General features: G+C 41.0%; 1 protein-coding gene across 4 annotated transcripts in view; it reads left to right on the top strand.

The window, feature by feature from the left end:
- The window catches only part of RSPRY1 (ring finger and SPRY domain containing 1), a 33,686-nt gene that overhangs the window by 1,087 nt on the left and 9,648 nt on the right, over nucleotides 1-22,951 (top strand). For 2 of the 4 annotated variants that reach the window (XM_083869929.1, XM_083869930.1), the window contains exons 2-10: nucleotides 8,718-8,900; nucleotides 10,914-11,410; nucleotides 14,367-14,419; nucleotides 15,857-15,969; nucleotides 18,516-18,642; nucleotides 20,031-20,089; nucleotides 20,446-20,512; nucleotides 21,165-21,296; nucleotides 22,598-22,713. In XM_083869929.1, coding sequence (XP_083726055.1) covers nucleotides 11,064-11,410; nucleotides 14,367-14,419; nucleotides 15,857-15,969; nucleotides 18,516-18,642; nucleotides 20,031-20,089; nucleotides 20,446-20,512; nucleotides 21,165-21,296; nucleotides 22,598-22,713 — 1,014 coding nt within the window. In that variant the 5' untranslated portion in view covers nucleotides 8,718-8,900; nucleotides 10,914-11,063. Of the gene's footprint in view, nucleotides 1-8,489; nucleotides 8,901-10,913; nucleotides 11,411-14,366; nucleotides 14,420-15,856; nucleotides 15,970-18,515; nucleotides 18,643-20,030; nucleotides 20,090-20,445; nucleotides 20,513-21,164; nucleotides 21,297-22,597; nucleotides 22,714-22,951 lie in introns of those variants that run through there. The other 2 variants (XM_083869931.1, XM_083869928.1) reach the window with 2 other exon arrangements.

The raw sequence follows: 22,951 nt of genomic DNA, 5'->3' as shown, positions 1-22,951 counted from the left end.
CTGTTTCTGTCTCGCAGGCCTTCGTTGACTCCCTCTTTTTAGGAACTGCAGGTTTTTGTACGTTCTGCTGTGCAGCAGTAGGTGCACTGTCCCTTCTGGGTACAGAGGGGACTAAGACCGACATTCTTAATGAGGTCTCTAGAATGTAGTCACCTTACTTTTCATTTTCTGTTTCGTTATTGCAAACTCTCGCCCCTGAGCCCAGAGTTCATTCTGGTGCTCAGCCAGTGTTACCAGGTTTTCTCACAGAGTGAAACTTTGGTCCGTGGAGAAACACAGACATAAGAGCTGCCTTTTCTCTCCTAAATTTATTCAGCCTGCTCCGTTTTCTGAATGCTGGTGTGTTTGGTGGTGAGTTTTTTGATTTTTTTTTTTTTCATTTTATGTCTGTATCACTGTTTTCTTCAATATAAGAGGGTTTTTTTTCTACTTAGCCCTAGCTTTGCCTCGGGATTTTAGTTTTTCTGTCCTTTGTCTTGCATTGAATGCATGTATTTGTTTTGGTGTTGTTTTCTTTTTTTATGCTGGTCCTCAGCTCAGTTCTGCTTTTCTACTAATTTTCTGTACATCCATCACTGCTATGAGTGATGGATGTATCCATCTATCTACTTGAGTACTGTGACTTTCTCTTGTTTTCTTCCTGGTATTGTTTTTTTTTCTATTTTCTTGTTAAACTATACAGATTTTTAAACAGTGAATGTTCTCATCACCTGTGAGCCATCTGAAATATTCCCTTGCACCTCGTCTCCTCTTGGGCTCCTGTATTTGACTGTGGATTTCTGGAGGACTGTGCATTCTAAAAATTTGTCGTATTATTTTGAGAGTCTGTGATGCTGCTGAATGTGTTTTTGTTTTGCATTTATCCAAATGCACAGAATTGATCTGTTCTTTGATCTAAATCTGGCCCATTCTTCTGTAAGCGCTTTTGCCCGTGTCTTTGTTCTCTGCTGAAGTCCACTCAGCAAAAGAGGCCCTTTCTCCTCCTGGCACCCATTCCTCTGTCCCTCCCTTTAGGACATTGCTATTATTGCTTTGTGCCCCAATCTCTGTTGTTGGTTCCTATTTATAGGTCTGCTTGAACAGATTGTGAATTTCCCGTGGTGTGTTCTTTTTCAGATGAGTGAAGCACAATTGTAGCTGCGTGATCACTTCTTGTCTCTTCCCTTTTCATCCAGACATTCTCTAGAGGTTCCTGCTAGCTGAAAGTTTTCAGCTTCCCCTGTCCATCACTTGAGTAGGAAGCTTCTCCAGGGTATTTTAGTGCTGTGTTTTGCATTCTGCACAAGTCTTGTCATAGCTCCTGCTGATGCTGATTGTTTATTAGCTTAGACTTGGTTGTTTACCCACTCTTAGATTGCTGATAGACGTAATCCAGCTTGTCCACACAACTCCCTTATCATCAGCTGTGATACCAGTGTGTGTTTGCAGGAGGGTGGGCTTCTTGGTTTCCCTGAGGTCTTTAACTTTCCTTTTCATTTACCTTCAGCCTCCTACACATGGAGTTTCACTGCAATTCTTCGTGGTAGCCACTGTGGTATCCTACTCTGTGGCCTCATCATTTAGTGATCACTCAGTGGCTCCCTTGTTCTCTCACTGATACATTAGTCTCTGCTTCTTTTTTTTTTTTTTTTTTTTTTTTTTTTTTTTTTTTTTTTTTTTTTTTTTCCTCTTAGAGGGACATGATGGTTTTCTGCACAACCGTGCAGTGCTCTCCCCTGGTACATTATCAGTGTTTTCACATAGGAGGTCTTGGCTTGAAGTGCATTTCATTTGCTGTGAGTCTAATGGGTAGGACTGAAATAGATCACTTAATGTTTTGTTTCCCTCCTGTAAGGTAAGACATCCCTCATATTCTGCCCATCAGGTGGAATCAGAGTCAATTCTCCTCAAGCTTTTTGCTTGTTTGTTAAAATTAAGGAATAGCAAGGATATGTTTATTAGTGTAAGCAGTAAGTTAGTGATAAAGGCAATGATTTGTCATAGAGCACTTCCTGGCCTGTAACTCCTTAGGTTTCTTCATTCAAATTTCCTTTCATATCATTATCTCCCCTACCTGGCAATGTGTTTGGAAATGTCCTCTGTTGGTCATGTAGCTGTGTGGTGATATCCTCACAGAGTGGAGCAAGACTCATCATGTGCACTGTGTGGTTTCCCTCTCAACACAGAGGCAGCAACTTAAAGAGCTGCCACCTCGTAGTAAATTGAAGGCCAGCTAATGTCATATTTGTCTTGTTCTGCTCTGTTATCAGTAAGTTGTGTTCAGAATTTCAAACTAGTTTTTGTGTTTATTTTTTCCTCTATTGAACTTATGATTTCTCAGCAGACTTTGAATTTATTCATTGCTTCAAAGCAGTGCAGGCAGTGGTCTTACTCTGAGATTCCTCATCTTTCAAGTATCTTGTGTGCTTTGTATTTCCTTCTGTCCTGACAATATATTTTATTTTCCTGGTGTGTGTGTGTGTGGTAACTGTAAAGTTCGCATTGCAGGGCAGTGGCTGTGCCAGCATGATTTTTATTTCCTTTTCTATTCTTCATTATGTTGCTGAGGTCTAATAAAAGTCAAATGTTCACACATGACTCACAAGGTTGCATGACTGACCAATGCATCACCATCTCTCTTCAGAGGACTACTTGTAATTACCTGCCCTTGATCTGCCATTCCTGTGACCAGACTTGTGCCTTGGAAGCATAGCTCTGCCATGGGAGCTTTGTGTGCTTGGTGGGCTTTGCCCATGCAGCAGGGATACCTGGCAGTGCAGAGTCTGGGGTGAAGTGCTGCTCCTTGGTTTTTAAGGCGTGTTTATTAGATGGAATTCAGTGAGTTTCCATTATCAGTAATAAGAAATCCGTCTTTTTCCTAATAAATCTCTCCCCTCAGGGAAATAGTGGTTTCTGAGCATATGAAACACAACTGTAGTTATTTTCCTCAATTTCTAAGGCTTTTTTTTTCCATAGAAAATACTTCTCTTTTGCTGTAAGTATCTGAATATCTTGGTGTTTTGTTAGGTGTGAGAGAAGGACAAGTGTCGAGGACATTTTGATCTGAAGTGTTGGCATGAGTTTTTGGATTGCTGGCTTTGGTGCATGTGCACAAACTGGTACAATTACAGCTTGAATCATAGGTTAGAGGGCAGCTGGTGAACTACAAGCCAGGAGGCTGCACCATTCATGTCTATCTTATGCCTTCCTGCAGACAGTGGGATGTGCTAGAAAGTCATACTGAAAAAAGAAAATCCAGCAACCTGCTGATGCTTTGGGGTTTTTTTCCTCCCTAAAGGCAAAGCTGTCTGGCGTGAGCAAGCTTAGAATTGTTCTCCCTGCTTTTAAAAATGTTCAGCTAATGGTGTGTCAAAGAATGGTGTATGTGTTTGCACTCAAGCTCTGGTTAATGTATCAGTCCTGAAATAGAAGATTTAAAAACAAAATTAACAATAGGTGAGTTATTCTCTCTTTAGAGCATTGCCCCTTTGTAACATTTAGTGAAGTGGTGTTTGAATGTAATTATCAAAACAATTTAATCTTAATTCTCCTGAAATTCCTCAGAAGGTTATTTAGCAGAAGCCCCAGGTGGCTGAGACTTTGTGTTCCTGGTACTGTTACAGGATTTTGAAAGCCTCTTAAATAGCTTTGGAGCTTTCTATGTTTTTTCGACTAAAGTGGGTGCACAGTCTTGTTTAAGGCACATGCAGACTGCCTTGTGAGACATGTATGTGCTCATCATCCTCACACTCCTGAACCCACCTTCCCTTGTCCGAGCCACCTCTCGGGCAGTCAGGCCCTTTCTCTCCTTGGCTACAGCACACTGAGCAACTCCCTCTGGGCTTCTTTGTACTGGCAGAGGCCCTAAAACACTGTAAGAAAATCCCACAGCTCAGTGGTTGGAGCAGGACACCTGTGAGACCTGGCAGGAGCACTTGTTACAGGTGAATCCACACCGGGCTCTCTCCTGCAGCTGCTTTGCTGGCAGACTTAGGGCAGGGCAGAAGGGAAAGGAAAGATCCTGGAGAGACAGATGGGGAGAAATGAATTTGATTTCTTGTATGGGCAGGTTTTTTGTTGTTTTAAGTTTTGTGATAAAGTACTGGAATGGTCTGCCTGGGAAGGTGGTGGAGTCACCATCCCTGGCTGCATTTAAAAAAAGACTGGATGTGGCACTTGGTGCCGTGGTTTAGTTGAGGTGTCAGGGCTGGGTTGGACTCAGTGGTCTTGAAGGTCTCTTCCAATCTAGTGATTCTGTGAAGGAAGTGAGATAAGGGGGTGCCAGTGACCTGCCCAGAGCTGTGTTTCAGGTTCTGTATTCTCCAGCTCTAGAAGCCCCAGGTAGTTCAGGAATCGTGCTTTCCATGAGTGCTTCCAAGGCAGGTTTACTAACCTAGTGACCTACATGTTGTGTTGGTCTCAAATGACAGTCTCTTGAGCAGTTGTCACTGTATCCACTCACAGGAGGAAAGAGAATTAGAAGGGCGTTTCCTGCTCTATCAGTACAGTCCTGAACTTTGTCTAGGAAAGAGCAGCCAGCTTTCCATGGCTGGCAGGGAAGTCCACAAAGTTGGCTCTCAACTCTGGCCACTGAACGATCGATCAGGCCATCCTCTGATGCCTGGAACTTTCTTCAGCCTGTTTCTAGACGTTGTCTGCTCTGTGCCCTGCTCACCAAGGCAGTTGTCAGACAGCTAATAAAGCAGACTGTCAACAGAGGCATTGCTGAGTTTTTCAGCAATGTTATCAAAATTTTACACTGGAAACAGTTTTGGATGTGTGAATTTTATGCATTCGTAATAGCTTAGTCATGCCACGTAGCTGGGCTTAGTTCTGTGGTCTACAGCAGGAGACTGTTCTGCCTTCTACAGAGCAGTTCAACACCCAGTGTTCCTCTGAAAACAAGCCCAGCTCTGAGTTAAAAGAAAGATAAGCACTAAGATTAGTTTAGATAAGAAATAGGCAAATTCTGAGTTGCCACTCTTTTGGCTCAGTTACCTGAAGCTGGTGGATTGCTGACAAGAATCTGCCCCTGCTTCCAGCAGTCCCTCCTTGAAGCATCTCCCTGGTGCCCACAATGTGATGACTTGGATCTGCTCAGTCTCTTGACTTGCCCTTCAAAATGCTTTTGTGGTTTAGATGTTGCTCAGGCATGAGGTTCTTTAAGTATTGCAAGGAGCTGATCTCTGCATGACTGAAGAGAACTCTTTCATGGTTTCTGGATACTGATATAGATAAAGCTTTATCCTTTCTGAAATGGACTATTGTAAATTTTACTAGATAAAGCTTTTTTAAAAAAAGCCCTTTTTTTAAGTTGTGATTTCTTTGCCATTCTACACCTCTGCTCTGTATCCAGAGTCACTTTCCTCCCAGCATTGTCAATTCTGGAATTTCTTGTGGATTTTTTGGGAGAGTTTTGGGCTTTTTTGTGGGTTTTTTTAAGTTTAATATTGAATCCTGATGTCATGAATGCTTTTGTCAGAATGGTATTGTTGGTAACGCCTTTAACTTTCTGAGCAGCAAGGAAGATTAACTTGAATTAATTGAAAGAGTTATTTATAAGCTTCCAAATGAATGTCTGTGCCAAAACTTAATAGGGTATAGCTAATCGATTTTTATTTCATGTGCTTGTATCCCTGCAGTTTATAGGATTAGTGTTCCTTGCCATCTAAAGGGCATTATCTTTATCTCCCTGCCACTTCTGAAGCAGTGCATTATACTCTGCTCCTTGGGCAACTGCTGAGCTTGTTCAGCTCTGCCAGGCCACATCACCCTGCTGGAGGCACTTCTTGTTCAACTTCACTGGGCTGTCAGATACCACTATCTTTAAAAGATCATTATCTCAGAAGTGCTTTCATCTGCCTCAAAGCATAACTTAAGCTCAGGATCTGATAAGAAATTTAATGATCCATCTGTGGCTTGGGGAGCTGAGAAGCAGGAAGTGTGATCGATACCAGTGCTGGGGTAGATGTGAAACAAAGTTGAGATTTTCCGTAGTACAAGGGACAGTTCCACCTAAATGACTGTGAGATGACAAGTGATGACCTCTGAGATGGGGAAGCCCAGAAGGTGGTAAATGCTTGTTTTCCTTTCAGAAAGAAAGCTGAACAGTCTGATGCCTGCTGTGTCCTGAGCACTAGGGTCTCTGTATCCAGGGGTGAGGGAAAAACTGTGCAGGGAGGAATCCCTACCAGACCTGCTCTGGCGACACTCATTTAAGTGAGAAAATGAAGTTCACTTGAAATCTCTGTTGCAATTTTAGTGTTCCTGTACTAGCTTAAAAAAGGGGTTTAAAGGAAGTGAAAAGACAAAGTAGTGCAATGTGCAAGTGACTATAAAATCTGACTCTCACAGTGAGTCTACAGAAAAAAAACCTGCTCTGGTGGTAGTTACTGTCTGCTACTTTCTGCTTCACATCAAGTCAAACAAGAGATCAGATCCTCCAGCTCTGTGCTTATGACAAAGATGAATTACCTAGAGAAGACATCAGGGTTAAAGCCCAATTGTTTGCGTAAACCTTGTACAACCCTGAGGGTTTTCACTGATGAGCACTTGTGCAGGAGCTGGAAAGCTTTGAGACGTGGTGAGCCTCCCTTTCTGTGAAACTGGCACACTCAAGGCCAGTCTGCTTTTGGTTTAGGGTGCTCTTGGCTCAGCAAGAAAGCAACCAGCTGTGGCAATGGCTTTGTGAAATGCTGCATGCCAGTAAAGGCTGCTTCCCATCGTGTTTTGACACTAGTCTTAACCCTCCAAGGTATTTTTAAAGAAAATAGAACTGAATTAGGGGTTTGCTTCAGATTACACAATATGGTGGCTGGTTACCACATGCGAAAGAACCAGCAGGGTATTTAGTGGCTCCTCCTGAAGCCTGCAGTCCCCTGACTGCGTGCACTGCGTGGTACCGCACTGGACACCCAGCAGCTGCTTTCTTTAGTTGCACAAGTCTCACAGGTAAGAGGTTGACCTTGCATGTGAATGGAATCTCCTGAGAGTCTCCATTTCACATTCTAGTTGTACGTAATTTACTGGAAATTCTTGGTTTTCATCCCATCATTTCAAAGCTGAGAATTCTCCTTATTATAAAAGCTTGCTTTTCGAACATGCATCTTCTTCCTCTTATTCCTATATCAAAGTTGATTATCTTGCAGCAATTGATAGCTGAGTTTCCTTCTGGTTTGAACTTTCATCTGACAGGCATTACAAGTATTTCCATCTCTTCCTTTTTAGGAGCATCATTTCTTTGAGCAAGGAATGCTGAGGAAATATTTCTAATTATTTTATCTCCTTAATAGGAAACTGCTGGCCAAAACTCTTCCAGTTTTGCTTTTGAAAATCTGTGAGCTTTACTGTGTGGTTTGTTGACTGAGCTCCTGTGTTACTCTGCTCAAGAGGGGAAATTGCTCTTGTAGTGGTTGCAGGAACTGGGAAAGTGTTTTTGGTAGCTGAAACCTTCCCTATTTATGTGCACGAGGGGTTTTTTGTTTGCTTGGCAGTGCACTCCATTTCATGGAAAGAAGAGGCATTTTCCATCGTGAGGCAGTATTGTGGTTGGCTGTAACCGAATATTTGAGGGGATGAATCACCGACTCTTGGGCTGCACATTGCAGAGAAGTGATCCCAGTGCCACTTGGAGCCAGCTCCTCCACTGAGGGGAGGCCTCTCTGGGGCAGGCTGGGCATCTGCACTGCCAGGCAGGTGCAAATCCACTCCCATAGCATCCCTTTCAATGGATGAGGGTTTCATCTTTCCCACTTGGACTTGCAGCCGTGGCAGGTTGGTCACCCTGTGGAGCTCGTAACTCCTCTGTGCATCCCTGCACATGCTTGAGCCTGCCCTAAGAGCAGCTGCTTTCTGTGGTGGGGATGGTCCCAGTGGAGGTGTGTGGGGGCACAGGAGTCTGCAGCTGCTCTTCTCCCATGCAGGGAAGGTGTCCTGCTCCAGCAGCATCTGATCCAAGGGCTTTGTTGAGGGCAAGATATGCTGGGGCAGCTGTTCAGTGACTGTCCCACTCCTCTGGTGTAGAGGAGGTTTCAGGCATTGGTATTTAGTGCTGTTTGGTGAGAGCTGGAGTACCAGCTACTTCTTATAGAATAAAAACTTGTATTTTTATTAGTTTCCTTTGCACTTTTCTTCCTGCATTGGTGATCTATCCAGACAAGCTGGTTTGTGATTAGATCTGTAGCAATCTCTCCTACCTTGTGTTCCTAATTATGTAGCCTTTCAGTTTGAGACTTGACAATGAGCTCCTTGTATGTGATGGTGAGCAAGAGCCAAGTGAATGCTGTCAAACCCAGCTCTTTACTAAATAAGGGGAGTTTATCCTGTCATTTCTCTCTTCTTGTTATCTAATCAACTTTTATCGTGTACTTTTATTTTCTGCTGTGTCTACTTGAGAGGGATCTAGAGCAGATACTATTGCTTCTCTTCTTCCTCCTGTAGGGGGTAATTTGAGGTGAAGAGTTGGTCACTGCTCTGCACTTGGTGCTGTGTTGTCTGGAATACCAAGGCTGTAGAAACAGGTTGGGGGTTCTGTATCCCGTGTCTAGTCCTAAAGCTTTTAGATGACAAACTGGGTTTTGAAGCCTTGAGAGAATTCCCTCTGTAAAGGCTGGATATAGCTAAAAATAACAGCACAGCTTGATGTCATGGCAGGTGTAGGGAGGAGGTGGGTACATCTACCTTAGATGCAGTTTCCATGTGAATTCTCCTTTTTTTTTTTTTTTTTCATATCTCCTCAGGGACTCCTCAGCGTAGTTCCTGGGAGTGAAAGCAGAGTCAGCAATGACTCACTGCCCACCATAAAGGCTCACGGAGCGCTGCCTTTTCCAGATACAACTTTGTGCCCTGGAGGAGAATGATCCATTTCTGCCACAGCACTTTGTGAGCTCCCCCAGCCACTCCTGAACCAAACAAACTTACAGGTGAGTTAATCATAATTACTTGGTTTTAATCACGCTTTAAGTTGTCAGCCAGAAAAACTTAGGCTTCAATAATCAGCTTTAATCTTGACATGTGTTTGGTTTTGTTTCTTTAAGTAGGTTCTTACTCATTGCTAATCTCTAAAATACAGCTTTTCCATTCTTGTATTGGTGACAAGATAGATTCACTGTGTTATTTCCATAAGTTACAGAACAACTTTATTCAGATTCTAAATCTGTAACAGTTTTACATTTTAGTATTATCTTGCTAAAATGCCCTAAATGGCCCAGATTCATAAATACATACATACATATTCCCTAGAAAGATACGTTTTGCATTTAACATAACTAGTTCTTCTTAAAATCAAGAAAGTCATTTGAACCAGTTTTGAGTTCAGACAATTCTGTTTGAGGTCTTTGCAATCTGCACTGGCACCTCTCATTTACTTGTGACTCACTGACTGAGAAGGTGACAGCTGTATTGGCTTGGATGGAAGGACTCTGAGCCTGATGGCCAAACTGCTTAGGGCATAAAGCAAGCATGATGTGATGCTGAAACCCTTTTGATGATCTGTGGTTTAGGAATTTCTTGACCAAGAAGTCAACATCGTGTATTTTTTTCCAATTAATATCCCTTGAGGAATTGAGTTAATTTCTTAATACTGAGCGTTTTGCTGTGCTAAAAGATGATGTGTTCAAACTACAGAAGAGCCTGTGAGAGTTTGGTTGCAGTGCTTTTCCAGAGACAGCTGACATCCCAAGACTTGCTCATATGACCAATGTCTGGCTTCCTGAGTGTTGTTGTGATCTTGTCCCAAAGGGCAGCCAGAAATTGCAGAGTTGCCAGTTGGCTCTGGTGGTTGGGGCCTTCCATATTTAAAAGGTGTCAGCTCTCTGTGACTTTCTTTTGAATTTAGGATGCTACATACGTGTCTGCTGTTAATGAGATTATTTAATAATTGAAGAATAGTAATAACCTATTACAGGATATTCACCATAGCTTTTAGTGTAAATGTTAAACTTGATTCTTGAAAAGATAAAAAATACTTACTTATTCTGACATGCCTGAAGTGTGTAAGTAGTGAAATTATATGTTTTGTAGGGTTTTATTTTACCTGAGACTTTAAGTAATGTTCTATAGAAATATGCCCTACGGCTTGAAACATAACTTGTTATGAAATGGGGCTTTGAATCCTTTTTCTCTTGCATTTTCAATTTAATGATGGGGAGAGACTGCCCTGTGGTCTCAGTTGCAATTGGGCCTGCATGTGATCCAAACCATTTGAATGAAGAACAGAAGAATGATTGAATTAGTCTTTGTTCCCAAAAAGGGAAGACTGGTTTGACACTAGATCCAAACAGGCACACAACACCCGTTTCAAAATCCCAGTTAGATTTGTAAGGCATTAAAATGGTGTCTATAATTCCTGTTTAATTCAGTGTTGGTGTGTCATTGGGTAAGAATGCTGGAGATGCATATTCCAAAAATGTTTGTTTCTGCACAGGTGGACCAAATGGCTCTCTGTTAAATCTATTGTTTGTTGAGATAAACCATAACTGTAAGATTAGTTCTTTACAATTTTGTCTATTTTATAGTTTGGAAATATTCCTGACGTGAAATGAGAACCTTGAGTGTACAGCCTTTATCAGGGTGGCATAAGCCTTATGTCTCTGTAAAGGGTAAATGAAATTGGTTTGTTGATGCTTAGTATTTAAAGGGTAGCAATGTGCAAGATTTACAGGCAAACTTGTTCCTCTGCATCCAAAAACCATGAAGGAGCTGGGAAGTACTAGGTAGTGTAGAAAGGAATGGTGCGTGGGTGAGAGCTCCTTACCAAGGGAACTTCCTCCTCCTCCTCTTCCTTCCTCTCCCTTTCCCCACAATAGACTTCAGGTAAAGCCTTGTTTCTTTGCTGCTTTATCCACCAAAACTGGTGGTGTTTGCTAAAATAGGAATTCTTCTGTTGTTTTTTAGCAGTAGTAACACTGACTCTTGTTCTGGGTTTGCTTTTTCAGACCTCCTTCTGGATGACCAATGTGTGTTTTAAGTGATTCTGTCGGCAACTAAGTCTCCAACTTCCCACTCATTCCAGCTGGCAGCAACGTTTAAAATGCAGAAAGATCGCAATCCGGGATCACACAAACATTTCTCTTGAAACTTCCTAGATGATTGTAGTTGCTTTGGTTGTGTTCTATGCTAGCAGAAGCCTTTTCCAAGGTCTGCAGTTGACTCTAGAGCACCACATTGCCCGTTTGCTGGGAGCCTTGGGGGCTGGCAGCATGGGAAACTCGTGCGTTTGCCGCGACGACAGCGGGGCCGAGGACAACGGGGACTCTCGGGGCCGGCACACAGAGAACAGCAGGACACACATCCCCGAAGCCAGGAGCCACCCAAGGGACCCTGTGCGTCCACCCAGGAGGGGTCGAGGGCCTCATGAGCCAAGAAGGAAAAAACAGAATGTGGATGGGCTGGTACTTGACACACTGGCTGTAATTCGGACGTTGGTGGATAAGTAAGTACCTCCTCAAGGAATAATTCAACATGAGTGAAAATGTTCTTGTCTTCTCTCAAACTGTGGCTCCAGCCTCTCACCGATCTACACCTGACCCTCCCTGAAGCAGCCACGTGTTTCCATCTGGAGGCTTAGGAGAGGAGCACCTTTCCTAGGTAATCGAAGTAGCTCCTGAGTGCCCAGGTACAGACTCTTCCAGGAGCTGAGGAGCTTTCTCACAGTTCCTCTATGGGCCTACATCTGTGTGGGATGAGGAGTGTGCTCAGGATTCCTTACCTGGCACAGATACACAGTTTAGGGAGTTATAAATGCTCCAGAGGCTGGGAACTTCTGTCCTAAAAATTGGTTGTTGTGCAGTTTTCTGTTTGCAGGCTGGATTTTTCTTCTTTGGAAATGGTGAAGCAAAATAGGGAGCTTTGATCTTTGTTAGCCTGGATAAACAGACTGAGGTTTTCTTTCCAGTTGTAAGTCTGACTACTTTTTAAAGATCACATGTTGTGACTGCCCAACTCACAATCCCAGTATTGCATTCCTGGTGTGCTCAAAGCATCCATTAAGGGCGTGGGGGATATTTATGGGCTCATTGGTTTTTTGGTCATATTTTGGTTTTGTGTTGCTTTCTACAAAGCTTTAAAAGGACCTTAAAAATGATGAGTTAAGTTAGGTCCACACCTTTTGGGTTAGGTGCAGGGCTAGGAATTGGAAAGGCCAGAACTGAAGGAAAAACACTTTTCCAACCTGACAGCTGGGGTTTGAGTTTAGGGTGGATGAGGCTCAGAATAAGTGAACCTTGATTCATATACCTGCATCAACTCTGGAATGTGCCTGCAGAGAGGGAGTTTGCCTTCCTGCTGTCAAAGGCTTTAAGTGAAAATACCAGGACTGATGCTTTTCATGGACATTTAAGTCTAAGGTGTGTGTTTGGTTGGTTTTTTAACAGGTTTTATTTTGTGCTCTGTCTTCAAATCATGGCAAGTGTTTTTTGAAGTCTCTGCCCTGTCTCACATGCAGTCCCCTTTCCCACAAGTTCAGCTCCTTAAGCTGTTTCACAACACTTCTGTGCACGGTTGCTCCTGTTCCTGTGGGTCTTGCAGTCAGTTTTGTAATCTTGTAAGCACTTTCCAATGCTACTGAGAGACAATAAGAATGGTTATTTCACTGCCCATGGAGTCCTACTTCTGACAAGTTCCTGAAGCTACTGTATTTTTACAGGTGCTTTTATACAGACTACAGTAAAATGCACTGTGATAACCAATGAATAGTTGCTTTCCCTGCTTGCAATTTTGTTTGGTTTTTTTCCTGGTGTTCATTTTCTTTTCTTGTTGTTTTTGTTTTATCAAATCTCAAAGTTCTGACCTAAAACATATCTGACAACTGATTTTTTTTTTTTCTCCTGTCTAGAGTTAACTGCTTCTTAGAAATTTAATCTCATAAACTCCAAAGGATAAGTTCTGTATTTTGGGGCTTATATAAAAAGCTGCCTTGATTAAGAAATTACCAAAATGGCTGTTTTGCTTCAAAATTAGGAAGGGGTGTCCTGGAGGGGATGTTGGAAATTAAGTGGTTAAAATGGCAAATCAGTGGGGCAGGATTGTCCTTTGTTCTGTGCCAGTACTGTAAAAACCTGCTACTTGTGACAAAATCAGAAATCTTGCAGATAAAGATGTCATGCCTTTTGATCATAGCTTTTACTTGTATTTATGGTTGGTTTGTTGGTTTTTTTTGTTTTTTTTTTTTTTTTTTTTTTTTTTTTTTTTTTCTCTTTTTTTTTTAATCTTTCTATCCTTTCTCCTGATGTAATTCTGGCTGAAAAAGTGCACTTGTTTTTCCTTCTGGGCAGATTACTTTGCAGAAGAAAGATGAAGATGCTTCAAGTTAAAAAAACAACCTAACTATTTGTTTCAAATATTGTGGCAATATAAAAATGTGTTAAACTTCACTTCAGCATTTTCTTGTGGAAATATTTAAGAATGTGTTCACCTTTTTGTAAGGAAAAAAATATGTGTATTTGTCATATATTTCATCGAAGCTGAGATTTTTCTCTTCTTTATGACTAATCTCTCAAAGTAGGTAGTTTTATTATCTCCATAAGTAATGTCTGTTGAAGTTTTCTAAAATCCCTGTATTTCACATTTCCAGTTTCTTTTCAGAGCTGTATGATAGAGATTGAGTGTGGAACATAAAGTCTAAGCTTGGGGTTAGTTCACAGGGGCGAAGGATCACTGAATAAACTATTTTAGGACAGGCTGCTGGATAAGCTTATTCTGGACCTAGAGGTGCTTACTGAACAGGATTTTGGGGTCTTGCTTTAGGTACTTTTCACTGGCAGTGCCTGCTCAGATACACAGATGTGTCCATAGCTTTGTCCTTACTCCAGCAAACTGGACTGAGGACCTGATCTATTGTTGTTTTCATGTTGGAAAATGGGTTGGATTAAATATTTTCTGTTAAACTGCCAATTATTTCTTTCAACAGGTCTTGTTGAAGACTATGATGCTGTTAGGTGGCTTCCCATTTAAGTTTTGTGGTGGTTTTTTAATATTTATATATTTAGCAGAGAATTTCTGAGGAAAAAAAACTCTGCTGAAGCGATGCCCCTTGTGCACTGCTCTGGGTTCACTTTGTAAAGTGACATGCAGTGCCTTGTTATGTACTACAAGGAACTTGCTAATGAATAGCACCAAGCCTGGGCATTATGTTCAGCTTTTAGACATGCAGATGTGGATCACAATTTCACTTGCCAGCTGTTGCAGACATGCAGATGTTGATGTTGAACCAGAGAGAGGCTCAAATCCCATCTGTGTTTCAGATCTGAAAATGACATTAGCAATCTGCAGCCTGTTTAACTTCCTTTTGTTAAATGGTTACTGGATTTGTGTTCTGTGTATAATCATTTTATTCAGTGTATTACGTTGATGATTTTGCGTAATTTTGACCTGTGTAATGTCTCTTTCAGTGACCAGGAGCCTCCTTATTCAATGATCACGTTGCATGAAATGGCAGAAACAGGTATCAAGGCATTGTGTTGGGTATTTCAGTTGTGACTCACAAGCAAAAGAAACAAAACAAACCCCAAGCTCCTCTTTTCTTTGCAAAGACAAATACCCCTCAGCCAGGTGTGTCGGGATGTGGGAACCAGAACACAGTTCTGCCCTTCAGAGCTTCACTGAGCTCATGCATTGGCTGAGTTTTTTTGAATTCAGTTAAACTTCCCATGTGAAATCTCCAGAAGCAGCCAGTGGATGGCCACAAACACACTGTAGTGGCATTAGGCCATAAGCCACAGAGAATGGCTGTTTGCAGCTGAGCAGGAACATCCTATACATGTCCATAGACGTGGGCTAAGCCCGTGTGCTCTGGTGTTGGCAGATAGCATGATCCTTTTGGTTTGGGTCTTGCTGACCTTAAACTTCTGCTTTACTGATGTATTTGTGCCAAACCTGTCCCTAAGTGCTCCTGCAAGACAAGCCACATTTGTGCAAGGGCTGTTTCATCTTTGTTACAGTAGGAGAAATTCTCCTGGCTTAAGACTTCAACAAAACTTCTGGTTTGGTTTAATTTTTGTTTCTCTATTTAGTAATGTTGGTAGTGGTCTTAGGAAATATATTTCTGTATTAAAGTAATCAATCTGGTTAGATATTGCAGCAATTCAATAAAATATTTTCAGGGGAATGTGCTAGCATAACTCAACCCCCAATGTATTACTGCTGTGGTGGTGTTGTAGGGAATGCTGCTTCTTCAACCTCACTCACCTTTATACAGATATAGACTGTCTTTATTTTCACTTCTACGGGAGCTATTTTCTTGGAAATCCAACTCTGTTTACTTTATCAGTAGTTTAACATCTTAGTGGATGTTTGCTTGCAAGTAAAAAGCCCTCGTCTACTCATTCAACAGTGAGAGCTGCTCCTTAGGAAAACAAACATTCTTTAGGCCACCAGGCATGGGAAAAACCCACTGAGTTTCTCTGAACCTTGTGTTACTTCAGGGAACTCAGAAAGAGGGATCTGATTCTGATTAAAAGAAATATTTCCTCAGTGTCATTGTGTATGTAGCATTTAACACTTAAGAGTTGATATTGGACGCTGAGCTCTGAGTATCACACTAGAACAAAGTACTTGTCTGTACCACCATGAGTATTCCCTCCTAATAGTAGAAGGAACTAAAGGATGCTCTGGCCTGGGCAAGACTCTTCTCCAAACTGTAGAGGTGTTCACTATTACCTAAGCTGCTGTAAACTCCTTATTTCTTGAATTTAAACTTCTAAACTACTAAGTTTAGAAAACAAACTAAGACAGTGGTGTAAAAAGCAAGCTGGTTTTCCTGATGTCTCTAAGCTCACTGGGTAATTTTGAGGATTTTTCAATTTACATTTAGGGAGGTATTTTGAACACTTCTGAATTGCACTGTTAATTCTGAGTGTGACTTCTGTTTTGTGGTTGACAGATGAAGGCTGGTTGGAAGTTGTCCAGTCTTTAATTAGAGTTATTCCATTAGAAGATCCCCTGGGACCAGCTGTTATAACGCTACTACTTGATGAATGTCCGCTGCCAACAAAAGTGAGTTGAAAGCAGATGCATTTATCTGTCAGTTATTTGTGGTTGCCACACCCATGAACTCTTTGAGTGACTTTCACCAGTGATGCAAGACTGGAAGTGGTTCAGAAAATGGGTGCAGCATTCAACATCAAGTAATTTGGAGTGACTTTGTGTCTAAACACTAATTAACGCTAGGAGTATTCCCAAAAAGAGATAAATTTGGTACTTGGGGTAGGAACAAAAGATCCTTGGGGTTTGGCTGCTTTTCTTGCCACTCTCCTCTGCCACATGGTACTTACACTGTGCAGGGAAGGTGTGCAGGTGCTGCAAAAGCTGCCCAAGTTCTGCCCTTTTGTTCTCTCATCTGCAAAGTTACACGTTTACAAGTCACTCTTGAATTTGTTCCTGCCCTGCACATGAGGAATGCAATGGAAATGGGTGTGTTAAGCTAAACAAATGACATTTTTCAGCTATGAAATACCTATATATGGTTTTGGCAAATGAGAATACTTTTGTTTTACTGGCCACTAATCTGGTTTTGGGCAGAAAGATGATCTGAAGTGTTCATGCTGTGTTGGTGCAGATGTGTCACTGAAAGCCCCAGGTGCTTTAGGACACTAAACATAATGTTTGTACAGAGAACTTGTCTGTCTTCAAATGTTTGTCATTATCTCATTTCTTCAGAAATTGATGATCACATCATTGCTGCTTTCATTTCTTCAGGTCCTGATGCTGCCATTTTTAGTCTTCTATTGGTAGTGTTAGGGCTATAAAGAGCTGGTTGTATCAGTGGCTGGGGAATTGGTCAAGTTCTCAAACTATCTGAAGTGGGTTTGTTCCCTCTAGGCTATTGATTAAAGTTATCTGAGACTTTTAAACAAGAGAAATGTATTATGACTGTCATAGAGACTGCCGAATTATTTTGAAAACAAAGCTATGACTAGAAACTTCATCTGCTTTAAAAAAGAAATCAGGACATGGAGACTACTGTGAATGCACCATAGGGAGAGTGACTTTGGATTTTTTGTTTGGCTCTACAATGTCCTTGGCAATCAAATGATTTGTTTTTCAAAAGCCATATGACTTTTATTTGGGTACTTCTAAGGAGTTTGCTATAAAATAACTGATCTTATCAAGACAAGGAATGAGTCGCCTGTTTTCTGGGGGGGCACAGTGGTTTTTCCTGTGTAGTTTCTTTACAGCACAAGGAGCTGCAGCTATGGGGTCTACTGGCCACATGCAGCCTTGTAAAGTGTGGGCTGCTGTTCATTTTCTTTCTATACAGGATAAGTTTTAAGTCAGTGCCTCACTTCCATGGCAGCTGGAGAACAGCAGTGGGCTGTATTTCATTTTCTGGTTTTGCAGCCGATAAAGTCCATAAAGCTAAAAGGGCAGTGCAGTAACTGTTTATTCTATAAAGTCTTTATTTAACTCAAAATACTTGATCTCTCTGACAGTTCTAATAATGGCTAAAAGCAGTATCAGTATGTCAAGAGTCTAATTTTAGTGAGTCCTTTCCATCCCAAGTCTGTAGCTCAGTCATTCTTTCTTCTTTCTCTGTTCTTTCCACTTAGCTCAGTCCTGTTCATCAGTTCTGTTTTTGTGGCTTTCCTTTTAAGAACATAACTACTTTTCAGTGTGATCTCTGTACAGACCTCAGACTCTAGCACAGTCAACTGATTCAAGTGTGGCTGAGAACAAGAGTTCAAAAAAACACATCTATTCAGCTTGAGAAGTGCTCATTTTTTCTCCAAATGGCTGCTGATGACTTCAGTATGAGGAGTTCTTCTATTTTAATTAGATCCTTGCCTGAGATTATGCAGTTTCAATCTGTGTCAGCTGAAACTTTCATGAAGTCTGGAAAGTTGAGGAGGATTTGGAACTTTTCAGGGTGGGGTTCTCCCTGTGGGATGACTTGTTCTGGCTCTAGATTAACTCCTAACTACCCTGAAAATGTAGAGTACGCTCTAGACCTATCTGGAATTTTATTCATAACATACTGCCTGAACAAAGCAAGTCAAAGTATGGCATTTTAGATTGATTGCCCTCATTGGTTACTTCCTAAATTTGTGTGAGTACAGAAAACCACTTAGGCTTTCAAGAATAAAGTTCGACGTCCTGTAAAGCTGACAACATCCTAAATCTGTGATGAGAATGCGGGCTTTTTGGGGAGGGCATGTATCTTTAGTCCTGAATTCTAAAATCTGAACCAGTCCTTTTATTTTGAAAAGGGTGTGAGTTTTAGGACATTGGAAATAGATCAGATGGCAGCAGTGCCATATGTGCTCATTGGCTCTTTTTGCCATGGGGAGCTCACTTAGGTATGTCCAGAAGTGTCCTGAGCTGTTGATCACAACAACCAACAGTCTGGTGGTAATTTTAAAGTTACAACTCTTGGGTCTGTTGAGCTTTTCTTCTCCTTCATTATAAGATAACCACCCTATGCTGTCTGTAATATGATGCTGACTTCAGTAATGTGTAAAAACAATCTGTTTTTACAATACTGAATTAAGGGGAAACTGTATCTGTCAGTAACATTGAAGAGATGTCTGATTTTTCTTTTGCAGGATGCATTACAGAAGTTAACTGAAATACTAAACTTGAGTGGAGCTGCTGCTTGCCAGGATGCCTGTCACCCTGCCAGGCACAGGAACACGACTGCAGTGCTCGGCTGCTTGGCAGAGAAATTAGCAGGTAAAGCCCTGGGCTTCTCCTCACAGCTGCCATTTGGCTCCCTGCAATACCTTCTGCTGTAGCACCCACCATGCCCACTAGGTCAGAGGTGTTTTCTTAGGACTGAATAATGCTCTGCATCCCCAAGGGTACCAGGTGTGACAGAATCTGGTTGATGTAAATGTCTGAATGAGCCATTCACAAATCCTTCTGATGTATAGTTAGTGATTGGGGATTACTGTTTGTTATATTGCCTTAGCACTGGTAATCAATCTCTTCTGCAGACCCACTCTGGCTGTGATTTACTGAGGGCACATTCTCTAGTGTGTAAGCAAGAATATCAAGTTAGTGGTCTTGGAGGCTGTATAGAAATAAAAAAGAAATATGCTCTTTCCAGTAGACATGTCTTATTCTATTGTAGATAGCTGAAATTCTCTTCTGTGTTGCTTAAAAAAAATTGCTGAGATTCTATTTTAAGATGACTTTTCATATAGAATTTTTATTCCCTATCATTCCTACCTAGTACACGGTTGGAAATTGATGATTAAATTTCCTTCCTGCTGATGATCTCTTTTGTATCTAGTTTTTTTGCTCCTTTTCTGAAAGTGGACAGGAAATAGAGGAAAAAGTGATTGTCTGATGTCACGTAATGGTTATTAAAACCCAATTACTGCATTTCTGTGAAAATAAATGAAATAAAGAGCAAGGTCTAGCAGTGTTTTTGTACTGTGATACTTACACTGTATTATACTAAGTCAAAATGAGATACTATATCTACTTCCATTTTAGAGGCCACAGATCTCACAGTGTCATCTCAGGCAACAAATTTGTTAATGAAGTCTTGGAACCCACTGCAATTTCTTAAGAGCTTGTAGATGCCAGAGTTTGATTCCCTCGTGTCTCTCTCTTGATTAAGTGGACACTATTTCAGGGCTTTTCCATTTTAAATTGGCTGCTTGCTCTGGTGCTGCTGCAAGCTGTATAATTAACTATCCAGTTGGCCGTATCAGGTGCTCAGTTTTGCTTATTTTGGGCTACTGATAGATGGAGCTGGTCTTTACAAATTGACTCTAGAAGTAAAAGGGAGACAGTATCTTTTGAAAAGTAAAGAGCATGAAAATGCCAAGTGGAGGATGCTGGAGTCACTGCAAAATCTCAGAAGTGTGGCTAAAACTCTGTACCCACTTAAAGCAGTGAACTGAACAGGACTGTAATGTGCCAGAAAGTGTAATTATTAAATGTGCACCAAGTATTTTACTGGGAACAATTATAATTTGTTTATATTATAGTTTTGCTTTGCTGCAAAGTTGTTTGGTGTTCTTTAATTTGTTACCTTGTGTTTAAAAGATCTGTGGTGATGAGTATGTGGTACTTCCTGTGGAGGGATTTCATTCCTCATGTTCTTGCAGGTCCCGCAAGCATAGGCTTGCTCAGCCCAGGCATATTGGAATATTTACTTCACAGCTTGGTGAGTGTCTTTGATCTTTTTGTATGTATCCATACATAGCAATTAGAATGCAATTTTTAAAAAATTATTATTAATATTGCAAAAAATTGGAGTCGTGTCTGCTAAATATTGACAGTATATGTTACAGAAAGCTGAAATTCCAGAGCCTGTGGCATCTCCATCTTTGGAGATAATTAGAAGTCAATGGAACAAGGCTCTGGGTAGCCTGATCTATTCGGACCAGCTCTCCACAGGAGGGTCAAATACAGGAACTTTGGAGGCTCCTTTGAACCTAAAACCTTCTCTGACAGACCTGCAACTCTTCTTGTCTGTCTGTACTGGATATTAACTAACTTTTTCTTACTGCCCATGTTTAGAACTTCCAGTCCCACCCAACAGTGATGCTTTTTGCACTAATAGCACTGGAGAAGTTTGCACAAACAAGTGAGTATCGGCCTGGTATTGCTTTTAACACCATGGATTCTGTTGCATTATTGTCACTTGCTTTGCCTGATCATTTGTGAGCACAAGAGTCTGCATTGGTATTTATTGCTGTACTGACATCCCTCTTCCCCTCAAAACCCCTGAGATACTTGCTGAAACTTATTTTCCTTGTTAGAAATTGCTGTAGAAGGATTTGTGACACAGGGCCTTTGTCACTGACATAAATCTGTATTAGAGTTGGACAACAGTTAGGATTGGGAGTTCATAGGCAGGAAAAAATATTTTTTGCTTTAATGACACCCTCACCCCCAAACCCTTAAGAGATTTACTGAAACTCAGTCCTCCTCATCTTAGAAATTACTACATAATGACTTATGGCATGAGACCTTTGTTCCTTGAAAAGAAATCAATCAGTATTGGAGACATGGAGAACAGCTGTGATCAGTCTCTTGATGATGCAGCTCCATGCTGAGAAGTGGTAAATCTGAAGGAAGATAATTCCACATCTGCTTGGGGAAACAATTTCATGCTGCTTGTAATATTGAGGTTTAGATGTGCATATAGAATTCTACTGCATTTGTAGGATGTTATTATTTTTAACTAAACTTATCCCTAGCTGATAGCAATTACTCTTTTTCCTCTTAAATTGCAGGTGAAAATAAAATGACAGTTTCTGAATCGTGCATTAGTGACCAACTGATCTTGCTGGAGAAATGGACAGATAATCCAGACTACTTAAAACGCCAGGTTGGATTCTGTGCCCAGTGGAGTTTAGACAATCTGTGTAGGTATAACAAAGGGATGGATTAATTTAATAGTAATCACTCCTCCAAAGAGATGGAGGACTGCTTTGTCTTCATTTTGTATGAACGCTTAGTGTACCTGGCTTCATTTGTAATATCTCTTTGAAAAAGAAAACAAAACAAAAAAATCCCACACCAACAAATATATCCAGTGTAATTGTATGGAAAGAAAATTTTGGCAAGGAAAATGTTTTTGAAAGGAAGTGGTTTGTACTCTGCAAGTTGGAGCTGCAATGAAAATTCTTCTTTGCACCAATTTCCTGTAGCCTACACTTCAGCAAATTTGCTGAGTGGCTCAGCAGTGCAGCTCTGTCTCTGTGGAACATCTGGATTGCTAATGTGTCCTGGTGATGGCCACTCCTGTGGTCATTCCCTACTGGCACACTGGCTCAAAGAATTACTGAAGACTATTTAAATTAAATATACTTTTTGATTTTTGTGATCAGAAGTAAAAAGTGTTTGGCAAAGCACTTCTCTAGGTTGAGCTTTTGGATTACTAAAAATCACTGAATTTGCTTGGTTAGTTGAGATTTCAAGGCTGCAGCAGCTCTAATGACCTTATATTTTCTAATGCCTTTTAGATAAATTTGGGTAAAAGGTCTGTTGGGCTTTAGGGGCTTTAGTCAGCTTATGGAAAGCCAGTGTCAGCTGTGTTTAGTAAATGTCTGTGTAAGTGTTGTATCAAGTTTGAGTTATATGAAGGGTCCTAAGATAAGATCTTTGACTTGTAAATTAACATGTCTCTGTCAACAATTTGACACCTGGCAAGAGAAATGCTTCTTCTGATCCTTCCATGTAGAAAGGGCAAGCAGAGAGAGAGAGCACTGCTTTGGCTCAGTTCAAGTTCATCAACTAAAAAGGAAATGATATAAACCTTTAAATCCTTGTTTTCCCCTTCTTCCTATCGACAAATCTGTTTCCACTGCAATGAATCAGAAAAACTCTCCCCACTGAATGTACAAATACAATGGTAAATCCTGAAACAGTGGCATCTTGGTGTGAACTTGGATGCCTTCCATTTGCCTGTGGGTTTCCTGCAAGTACTAATTAGATTGTGGGAGCTCTAGTCAGAGGCACAGGTCATGCTTTCATGTTTGGAGGGTATTTAACACACACTGTATTGGAAGCTGTTTTCATGCAGGCAAAATCTCAGTGTTTCATTCAATTATGCCAAAAACTGCCTGGGTCCTAGAGAGACTATCAGTGTAGGAAATGTGTACAATCAAGTTTTGCAGCAGCAGTAACTAACTTTTCTTTTTCTTTTTTTTTTTTTTTTTTTCAGTTTTAAAAGAAGGCAGGCAGTTTACATATGAGAAGGTTGACTTGACCAACATTAGGGCTATGCTGAACAGTAACGATGTCAGTGAATACCTGAAGATCTCACCACATGGATTAGAGGTAGGAAATTGTTTCTTGTTTTCAACCTGAAAAAGAGGCTAAAGAAAAAGGCAGCTTTTGCTTTGCACTTGCTCCTGTGATTTTGTGGAATGAATCCATGTTGTCTGCCAGCTTTGTAGAGAAAACTTGCTTTGTCTTCGAAGGGTGGTAACCCTGATCTCAGTTGTAGAAATATTCACACTAAAGTAAGGCCTATGCCCCAAAACTTCAGGGAAGTGAGAAGGCTTCTTAAGAGTCA

This window comes from Zosterops lateralis, assembly GCF_965231275.1.
Source record: "Zosterops lateralis genome assembly, chromosome: 12".
Taxonomy (NCBI): domain Eukaryota; kingdom Metazoa; phylum Chordata; class Aves; order Passeriformes; family Zosteropidae; genus Zosterops; species Zosterops lateralis.
This window is presented reverse-complemented; position numbering and strand designations above follow the sequence as displayed.